Raw genomic sequence first — 11,363 nt, forward strand, 5'->3', positions numbered from 1 at the left:
ACATAATTTCAGTTTTGTTTTTCTTTTTTTTTTATTCCATCAATCACAATTTTTTTCTAAATGTGGCTTTCATCACAAATTTATGTTTATAAAGATCTTGATAGGATGCAAAATTTATTTATTTATTTATTTTTGTTATTGCTTCATTATGGCATAATTTTTATACAAGAGTATTTTACCAGTTGCCTTTGGTCTACTGTCCTGCCCTTCATTTTTCATAAATTTTGAGACTATTCAAACAGAACTTTGTGTAAAATTAATAATTCTTATTGATCTTGATCACTATGCTGTGATCATTTTTATTGGAAATAATTGATTCAAGAATATAGACTCCCCCAGTTTACTCTCCCAACATTAAGAGTACAGTGTATAGGATTGATTGGGTACTGTAAAGGGTCACAATAAAATACAAACTGGAGCAAATTGAAAAAAAAAAGCCCATAAACTGTGCACCATAATTAGTATTATGTTACAAAAAGGCATGTCAGAAAGTACTTACATTACTAAAATCATCCAGTAGATCTCTATGTGAAAAAACAATACTGTATGAAAAATAAACTGTCAAAACAAAAAATTAAAGATTGAAAGAATCCAAAGTAGCAAATTTCCTGTAAATTTTGCAAGTCCACAAATGATTTTTAACCCAGATGAGATTTTAGTGAGGTCCCAAAATTTTTCTGTAACAGAGTACAGTACAGTACTGTCCACTGGCGACCAGTTATGAACATAGCAGCACTCTTATTTTATTGTTTACTGTGAATTAATTTTTCATGGTTTAAAGCTGGTTTCAATGCCATTTCATGTTGAATGCTTGGACTTTATCTTAGTGTGTTCATAAATGGTAAAAAACAAAGAAACAATCAGTAGCAAAGTTTGCTGGAAAATTTTTGGTGGATGGCATCATTGAGATCTCAAGTGATGTGACTGGAATCTCAGAGAGTATCTTGTGTGTTCATATGGGCTTACATTTCTGACGAATTCTTGTAATCCCAGCTACCAATGTAAGTTGAGGCTATTACAGTTCGTAAGATAATTATTACTCCAGATGCAGTAATTATTGTATAGTTTTATTGCTAACTTATGAATACATGCATTATGTACTACAATAATTTTATAATCTTTCAACATTTATGCAAAGGCGTAGGTTCAGTGACCAAGCAATTCTCTTAAATATTAAGCTACCAGCAAATTTTGCTAACTAGGCCTACCAGTTCATTTACAGTATATCCAACATAAGGATCAACTGCTCTTAATCACCTACAAAAAGATCACAGACATCCCCCAACAGAAGAATGACAAGAGGAAGCAGAAGAAATCTACCTCAAAAAGGTAAGAGTAGGCTTGTATACGGAGATGCGTGTGCTGTTCTGCACTGAAATCTGCAATACAGGTAGGCTGTGTCCAAGGTTTGGTTAGGCTGAGTTAGGATGTAACCCCTTGCATTCAAAGCCCTGGTCAGGTTTTAATGTTGTCTGCTAAAAAGCTGTGCCAAAGGTTGGACAGAGATGTATCCCTTATCTGGCAAAGTTTAAGGGGAGGTTAGGAGGGGGTAAAGGCACCCCAGTCCAGTAGGGCTTGGGGATGCACAGTTTTCAATGCAATTTGATAAATGGCTGCAAACTACATTAGGCCATACAGTATGTATGGCAATGTATCCCCTTTTTGGTGGAGGATAAAGGGGGTCCATGGTGACTTCCCTGGGATTTGATAAATATGCAAGCTATGTTTTCTGTCAGTTTTTGATGTGTTTGAAAGTACTTCACCTTTGTTTCAGTAGGTTTTGAGAAGGGGTTATCTCAATGATAAACGATCTAACAAAACAAAGCTAAAATTCTCACGAATTATACCCCTTATAATCAACAACGTACTGTAATTACGATGTTCTGGGATACAGTCTAACCTAACCTGAAACAAATGAAAGTAAATCAGAATAAATACCACCCAGAAATAAACAGCAATAATTATTGTCATGCCTACCTGGGTATGGAGTCAAGTAACACGTTAAAACCTTTAAAAATGGATTTGAAAACTTATGAAGGCAGAAGCCAATATGTAATTACCATGTAAAATTTGTGTGAAGAAAAAAATAACCATACAATACATGGGCTTCCTCTGAAAGTATGGTTTTCTTTTCTTTTTTTTTACTCGTAGGCCATGCAAGAAAATTTAACACATTATAATTAAAAAGATGCAGAAATAGGACATCTGTAAGCAGTCTTAAAAAGAAAAAGACTTAATGTGCACAGGCTTACTGCAACTATAATTGTTTTGCCCGTATACGACAAAATTTAGTACTGTACATTATAATTTAGAAGAATGTCATTAAATGCATTTATTTAAAATATTCTGTATATATTTTTATAACATATTAGAGGGTTTGATGGTGATGATACTGAGATCATCTGAGGTGTTTATCAAAATTAACACAGTAATAATGTATAAACATCTAGGCTACATTAATGAAAATATGTTGTTTCACAAGCATTTATTGGTGTGAACACACCTTTTGTTTGTTTGTGACAAAGTTTTACAAGAATTAAAAACCTAAACACATTTTTCTGTTGGGCTAAATATACTTGATCTACTGTATACTAAATTTCTCTGCCTACATGTTAAAAATATTACGTCAAATGCTGGTAAATTTAAAATTATGATTAGGCTACACCATACACCAGTTAGCTATCTCGGTAATTATACATTAATTAACAATGAAAGGTCAACAGAAAAAAAATTTCCGCAGTTAACTTGACAGTCACAACACCAATGGAAAAATAATGTTGGTACTTATGGACAGTTTTTAAGATAGTATCCTACCATAGGCCTAGCTCATGGAGCAGAGATAGGCCTAAATTACATACCTGAGCTCTGCTATAAGTTATCTTCGCCAAAGGTCAGAAGGGATCATGATATCTTTACCAAAGTGGACTTCTCACAATTTATTCATCAATCTTAAACTTCATATCAAAATGTGAAGGCCCTCATTTAGTATATCACAAAGATCTTCCGTGCAAATTTGGGGCCATCCAAACCATTCGAGCAGTTTGACCAAGAAGCCGGTAAATCTTACAGTTTGGGGTCCAAATTCACTGCATTGCGTAAGTAAAGATCAGCACAGATTTATCAAATATTTACTGAATCAAATATTTATTGAATCATGGAAAACAATAAAAAAAATGAAGTTCATCTGCTTAAAGACGCATAGATTGTAAAAAAGAAAAAAAAAAACATAGGAATGAAGGGGGAACGTTAAACAAAATCATATCTTAGGGGATACGGACCCATAGAATTCTGAGAAAATCGTATATCTCTGCTTCTGTAAGCAGATAAACTGCATTTTATCAAAAAGTGGCTGCTGAAGAGCAAGAGCCCGTGCCAAGTCCCCGACTGGTTCTTGGTATCTAAATGGTGATTTGGAAAACTCAGCTGCAGGCAGACTACACTATTCGCGTGAGGTGCAGAGCTTATCCCCCCCCCCCCTTTTTATAATCTTTGCTTTTGTAAGCAAACACACTTCTGTTTGCAGATCTGTCAAAAGAAGAAATTGAAAATAGGAAAGAAAACTTAACCAGACACACTCAAGGGAACGGTGAATTTGGACCCATAGACTGTAATATTGCCAAGAAGCCGAGATTCAAAGGTTTCAATTTTAATTAATAATTTTGGAAAAATCTTGCTCGCACTACGTTTACTGCACCCTCTGGAAAGGAAAAATTTATCAGATGATTCATGATAGGCCCTACAAAACCACAGTTACGAAAAAATTAGCTTCCTTTCATTTACACCGAAAATATAAACAACACAAAGCATTATATAAAACAAATATTACTGTCTGGAATCACCCAAAATAGACAAAGGCTGATCCAGCACAAAAATCTGAACTCTTTATGTCACATTGACCCCTTTTGATTTAACAATTCCTACATTATAAACGAAAAGTGTAAGCAACAACCAATACAATATGAACTGAAACTATTATTAATTTTAAAAGGTTTTGTTTACTCTGCAGGGCTTAATAGGATAAAGGTAAGTCAAGTGCTTAAATAAAATGTCAACCCCTCAAAAGGTGGCGTTTCGGAATTTCGGAAGGTTGTTACACTGTGAAGTCTGTGATCACGGTGGCAATGCTATCGTCTCCTTGGTTAGGCAAAGTCCACTGGGATACCCCAAAGTGGCTTCTGCCCCTTTCCACAACATGCGTAACTTCTAGTGAAGGCCAGTGTTGGCATAAGCCAGCTAATTCTAAACGAACCACCGTCAACCATAGCCTGTTGCCAAGTGCAGTGATGGTGACCCCCGCATATATGGAACCTCTTGTTAAAAAAGTTGATCCACCGTGATATCCAAGATAGGCTAGTGGAAGAACGATTAGATTCCAGAATTCTCCACAAATTCTAGAGAGGCTGTAAGATGGTGAGTACTGGTTATTGTTAAAGGTCAAAAGTGACTGGGCTCATTATGTCTTTGATGGATGCGTCAAATCTGTCAATGATTAGCTTATCACGCGTTTACTAGAGCAAAACCATTGAGAGCCACACCCGAACTGTTTTGTCGCCGCGTAGGCCATTTATTGGTAAATACGCCCTTGTATTCGATTACCTGTTTATTTATTTATATATTCATTTTTTGTTTATGAGCCCCTTTCATTTAATGCATTATCATTTACAGAAATGTTAACGGTGAACTTGACCGGCGTTGTAGGGACAAATTTGGAAAGCCCTTCACTTACCCAGAGCCTTGGTGTGATTAGAAGTATAATGCTAAATTCTGGGGTCATTATTCTGGTTTGATCCTTTATATAGTAACAGGAATGAGAGTGCAGGGTGAAATAATGGAAGTAATCGTAAACTGCGTTTTTGCTCCTTCATGCATATCTTGGACCAACTTCACATACTTCTCCGGTGTTCCCTTTACTCCCATACACCTCCAAACCTCTTGGCGTGGGACACTACCATATGCCTTTTCCATTTCTATGAATACTGTGCAGTCCTTTCTGCTTTTCCCGGTGTTTTCCATCATCTGTCGGAGGACAAACACTGCATCTGTCGTTCCTCTTTCTGGCATGAAACCAAACTGTTCTTCACCTACAGAGGTTTCATCTTTAATTCTTTGATCCATTATTCTTTCCCGGATTTTCATGGTGTGAGACATTAACTATTCCCCTGTAGTTTGCGCAATCCTGGATCTCACCCTTCTCTTTATAGATGGGCACAATAAAGCTTTCAAGTTTCTCTCCATTCTTTTGGTATTTTTTCCTGATTGTGTATTTTCTTTGCTACGTCCCACAGCATGTCTATTCCTTCTTCTCCCAGGCTTTTCCACACCTCTGCAGGAATTCCATCTGGTCCTATTGCTTTACCACTTTTCATTTTCTTTAGTGCCTTCTTTACTTCCTTCCTGCTAAAATCATGTGTCATACCAAGGTTCCGGAATCCATCTTCAAAGAATTTTCTTCATTTAACAGGTGTTCACAGTATTCTTGCCACCTCTTCTTTATCTTATCCTCGTTGCATAAAACTACTCCATTCTCATCCTTGACCTGTTTTATACGGGAGTAGTCTTTGGTGTTCTTGTCCCTCGACTTTGCAATTCTGTGAATTTTTCTCTCCCGCTCAGGTGTTTCCAGCTCTTCGTACATGTCATCTAATGCTCTTACCTTTTCGTATGCAACTGCCTTCTCTGCTTTTTCTTATGTCTTTGGTACCTCTCCTGTTCCTTTTGCTGTCCATACTTTTCCCATATATTTTTTTTTTACATCTTTTTGGCTTTCACCCTCTCTTTCACTTCATCATTCCACCACCAGGCTTCCTTATCGTCCGGAGGTTTCTTTCCAGGTGTCTTTCCCAACACCTCTCCACCCGCTCTCTTTATCACTGTATATAGCAATATACTCGTACATGCATACTACTGCGGACTTTCTTTTTCCATTTAAGATCACGAGAAAATGATGATATCAAATATAATAATAATAATGGTAAAGTGGCTAATAAAATGGGCATTATATTAAGCTTAATCGTAAATTGGGTAAATAAACAGGCTAATAACGTGGCTATTACAGTGCATGTCCTTTGACGAGTACTTTTGAACCGGAGGAAAACTAACAGGGGTTGAACTTTGAAGGAAGGTGTTAGTTAAATGCGGCGTGCATATCCCGTAGAATGTTTGGACTTTGAATGATTTTTCATTGTTATTCCTCCTTTATATAATAGAAGTCCTTGCCGAGTTTTCATTTTATGTTATTACTCGTGTTATTGTCCTAATTAGCGTGAATTATTCGAAAATTCATTGGCAGTAATGCTCGTGTGCAAAAAAATCTTTCCTTTCGTATCTGTAATATTTAAAACCAGCTCAACACAACTTGTGTCTTATGCCTAAAATTATCCGTAAGAGGGAGGAAAATATGAAGTTTTCCTTTATTTACCAAAAAGTCAGTTTATTGGTTGCCGATAAATCTTTGCATCATGGTCATGCAACATGTTTCACATAACTATTGCTCCTTGCTCGCAATCTTTATTAGTTTAACGGCCAAGTTCTTTTTAAAGGCTGTTACAGAAACCTAGAAACGTACGTTAGATAGATTTTATTCATTTGTTTGGCTAGAGATCAGGAATTCCTTGAATAAGTAAGATTTTAGCACAGTTCACTTCAGGTTCCTGTCGTATGAATTGGTTCGAGTTGTAAAGGTTAGCGTGAATGTTTTCTTTAATTATTATTATTATTATTATTATTATTATTATTGTTATTATTATTATTATTATTAACCATAATATACAAGATAATGGTCAGTGTAAGGCCATTAATGGATTGAAATGTATTTTGATTGAGCATAGTACTAAGGTTGTTGATTCTGTCCAGGCCAAAGAAAGTGTCTGTATCCTCAGTATTGTGAAATAACATAGGCCGCAAAAGTTCCAGTGAAAGCTGAGACGCAGTTATTTTGTCATAACGATACTTATTTGTGAGTATTGATAAAATCAATACATCGACATCGTAGGCAAAAATAAATAAATAAAACTTATAGAAAAGCAATATTTGAGATCTATGATGTTGCACGTTTGCCCATTGTGCACGTGCACCGTCTTTTCTCCGTCCAGTCTGCAGAGAAAGTGAGGGAAAGGGTAGGGGGAGGGGATTGCTGAAGAGAGTTTGTTGGAGGGTAGGGGGTGATGGGGATTCACTACACTAAACCTTTGTTGGAGAGGGATCCCGGGATATAGGGGGAATGGGGGAATAGTAATCAGGGGGAGGGAGGAACGGCCTCCCTGGATGGGGAGTTGATGGCTCTAGGGATGGGGAGGGGTGAATGGATGGGAGGAAATCTGGGGTTGGGGCCTTTGGGGAGGGTGGAGGGGATGCCATTGTGGGCGCATGGTGGATGTTGTATTATCCCGGGGGGGGGGGCTGGGGACGAGTGCCCTTGTCGCAAGCACCTCTAGCGAGCCGAGCGCGAGAGTCAGGCCATCCTCAGTCTGTGAGTAGCCATCGTCGTGTTCGGTCAGGTCGCCCGTCTCCGGTCGTCACCATGACTGAGGCTAAGCAAGAATACAAGGAGGTCCCCACGAAGGAAGCCGAGGAGGTCAAGGATGACACCGAGGTGGTGGGGCTCAAGCCCAAGATGACCCTGCTGAACGGCATCACCGTGATCGTGGGGTCTATCATTGGGTCTGGCATTTTCATCTCCCCGACGGGAGTCTTGAAAGATACAGGCAGTGTTGGCATGTCTTTAATAGTATGGATCATCAGCGGTCTTTTCTCCATGGTCGGTGCCTACTGCTATGCCGAACTCGGTTGCATGATCCAAAAGACGGGCGCTGACTACGCCTACATCATGGTTACATTCGGTCCCTTCCTTGCCTTCATGAGGCTGTGGGTGGAGTGCCTCATCGTGAGACCGTGTTCGCAAACCATCGTGGCTCTCACCTTCAGCGTCTACATCATGAAGCCCTTCTTCCCTGACTGCGATCCTCCAGATGATTCTGCAAGACTCTTGGCTGCTGTCTGCATTCGTAAGTATTACCTCAAAGTAGTGGGCCTATTGGATTGCCATTAACTGCTATGGCTCAGTCTCCTTGTATTCTCGACTGTCTTTCGTAAAATAGGCGCATATTGATTTTAGGACCAATGTTTTCATTTTTGCGCCATCGTCAGGTAAAGGTATTGCGAACTCGAGATAAAATGCGGACTTAATGGTCTGTTAGGCCTGTTCGCAAGATTAGTATACAGGAGAGATCTCTAGCCAGTAACCTTAATTCCATAATCGATTATTTGTTATCGGCGCAAGCTCATAATTTTAATGAACAGGCCTAATCATAAGGAGAGAAACCGTAACAGGAACATATAGTGTAGGAGGTGTGATTGTAGGTTCACAGCAAAAATAGAACTGAACGGTGGCTCGGCACTAAAGGAGCGAATTTATTATTTATGTTCGTAATTTGAGGGCTGTTTTCATTGTATCCGAATCCTTTGCTGTTAGTGATGTGAGTAGATGATCTGTATAAACTCGGATTTGTTGCATAGCAGGATATCCCATTGCATCCCAATGTTTACTCGAAGTCCTGGCAACGGTTTCGTGTGCTTAGGAGTGGCTGCCGTACGATGATGCGTTGAGTAAAGCCGAACTGTCAAGACATTCATGTTAGCGTTGAGAAACAACTGTCACATGCGTCGTTGTTTTAGTCCCATATGATATTGCAGATTTGATTCCTTTCGTGCATCTGTTAATTAAGTGTCAAGTTACTGCCTTTCAAGCAGACAAACTTTAGTTTCATGTTTAGTTTAAGTAATAATCGCTCGCTTAGAAAGTTTTTTTCTCGATTTTTAGACTGATGAGTCCCTGTGTATGGTAGACTTTAGATATTGTATATTTTATTCTCTTGTGCAATATGCTACCAGCCACTACATACGTATTTTTTAGGACCACGTGAATGTTCGACTTTCTATAAAAGTTAGTCCGATCTCTCTCATCGATTATCTTCACTTTCCCCCCAACTTTAGTTGGTTCTCGCTCCCGCCACATTATTGATTTGTACAATGAACTTTGGACCTCGTTAGATTGAACGCAAACCAGCACTTCATGGACATCGCACATTGCAAAAATAATTTCCTTTTAGGATCTTTTTTAAATACGCCTGTAACCTGGATATTTATGAGTTTTGCGGTTTCTTGATGCACAGGCTAGCTGTAGTTGCGGGTCTTGTTTCAATCTACAGGACACTGTGGAATAAGCTATAAAGGTAGACTACTTTACCGGTATCTTCTGTATAGCAGGAGCAGGTGTTCGTCTAAGTGTTACAGGAAACGTTGGCTTTTGCGTTTATCGTTTGTTTGTTTGTTTTGAGAACTCTTACGCAGGATGTGATTCAAGAGTGAACATCCAGCGATAAATGCTTCTGGCGTTTTTTGGATGTTTGAATGTTATTTAACGTTTTCTTTGAATTTTTATATCGTATATGAATGGTGTCGAGTAAATTGTTGAAAAGGACTCTGGTCATCTTTTCAGAACTTGCTGATTTTGTGTGTGTATGCATATACAGTACTGTTGTTTATGATGTGCCTGCTGTTTAGTTATATGCAACAGCTAATGTTTTGTAATCTTTCGTGTTCTTCCTCCAGAGCTAGCCCAAATTATATATATATATATATATATATATATATATATATATATATATATATGTGTGTGTGTGTGTGTGTGTGTGTGTGTGTGTTTGTGTACGTACAGAGAGAGGGAGAGAGAGCCTATTACACCTAAACTGTTTGTTATACACGAGATATGAGAATGTTTTAGACATTATTTGCGGCCTAATTTCCGTGCAATTTCCCTCTCAGTGTGGGATTCTTACTGTTTTTATCAACACTAACTGCAGTTGTGGAATCGGCTCGACTTTGCTATTTCATTAAGGATTCTGGTATTTGTGAAATGCTGTGGAAATTGCTCGTTCTGGAGGCTACACAATTTCTGGTATAAAAAATTAAACAAGATTAAAGCTAGGTGACTAGCAATAAAGCAAATAGGAGTAGGTAGATGGGTTATAGTCGCGGAAGTGACAAAGATTGAGCGAATTGTCGGGGGTGGGGTCACTGACCTCAGCAAATTGTCGTAGTTGTTGATAATTAATTTGGCCTTATGCCAGCACGGGCTCTTGCATCCGGAGCACATTGTAAATATTAAATACTTTCCCCTTACGGGCCATTGATGGATTAAGGCCAACCAACTGTAGAGTAGATGGTAAATTGCAACCCAACAAATGTGAATGAATTGAAAGGTGTATAAAAGAGTTTTGATAAATACTTAGGAAAGAAAATAGGCTCTCTCTCTCTCTCTCTCTCTCTCTCTCTCTCTCTCTCTCTCTCTCTCTCTCTCTATCTATATATATATATATATATATATATATATATATTATATATATATATATATATATATATATATATATATATATATATATATATATATATATATATATATATATATATATATATATATATATATTATGTTACACACACACATTGTCTTACAAAGCAAGTTTTCTCTGCATAAGATGTTTAAATGTGAAAATGAAAAGAAAGCAAAGGAATGATAAGTTACAAATAAAGATGTAAAACTAACAGATCACTATATACCTGCATGAACAATATAAACAATCAAAACATGAAATGGCCGACGGTTTCTTTGGAATATCTTTTTCAAAGACACTTCTGGTATCTATATTAGTTGTTATTAGTTGTTTCATAATCCTTAAACTTTCGACACATCACGATCTAATGGGAAATAAAGATTTAATGCCAGTGTATTCAGTATCAGGTCTGAGTCTTTAAGTGCTTTAATTATATAGCCGCTTTGAAAACACATGTCTTTGATGCATGTAAGGAGAGTTTCGCGAAATACACACACACACACACACACACACACACACACACACACACACACACACACACACATATATATATATATATATATATATATATATATTATATATATATATATATATATATATATATATATATATATATATATATACAACTTGTGGTGTTTGTGTTTGCACATGCGTTCGTGTACGTTCTTGTTTGTTTGTTTGCCTGTGGGATGGGACAGGGAGCGAGAATATATAGTTAATAAAGATGAAAATTTTCCTATACGAAGTTATCTACTGACAGCGGAAGAGAAAACGTAAAACATCTCAGAACTTGCAGCATGAATCTGGGAGTGCAATAGCAGAGAATTTAACCAGAGACTGTTCAGTACGGAGTTGTTGTCCGTACAAGTCATGCGGTTAATTACCTCGTGTGGACCATTACTGATTCCATTCGTTTTCTTATTTTATCGGGTATTTTCTTTATTTTTGTTATCGGTAGACGTCAGCCACCCCCTC

At 37.6% G+C, this 11,363-nt stretch overlaps 1 protein-coding gene and 1 long non-coding RNA gene across 7 annotated transcripts in view; one reads left to right on the forward strand and one right to left on the reverse strand.

Moving 5' to 3' along the window:
- Positions 1–11,363, reverse strand: part of LOC136844591 (uncharacterized) — a 67,262-nt gene that overhangs the window by 1,999 nt on the left and 53,900 nt on the right. The window lies entirely within an intron of this gene.
- Positions 7,401–11,363, forward strand: part of LOC136844587 (large neutral amino acids transporter small subunit 1) — a 232,219-nt gene continuing 228,256 nt past the window's right edge. For 3 of the 6 annotated variants that reach the window (XM_067113861.1, XM_067113857.1, XM_067113863.1), the window contains exon 1: positions 7,449–8,003. In XM_067113861.1, coding sequence (XP_066969962.1) covers positions 7,520–8,003 — 484 coding nt within the window. In that variant the 5' untranslated portion in view covers positions 7,449–7,519. Of the gene's footprint in view, positions 8,004–11,363 lie in introns of all 6 variants that reach the window. The other 3 variants (XM_067113862.1, XM_067113858.1, XM_067113859.1) reach the window with 2 other exon arrangements.

Source organism: Macrobrachium rosenbergii, chromosome 13 (genome assembly GCF_040412425.1).
Source record: "Macrobrachium rosenbergii isolate ZJJX-2024 chromosome 13, ASM4041242v1, whole genome shotgun sequence".
Classification (NCBI taxonomy): Eukaryota; Metazoa; Arthropoda; class Malacostraca; order Decapoda; family Palaemonidae; genus Macrobrachium; species Macrobrachium rosenbergii.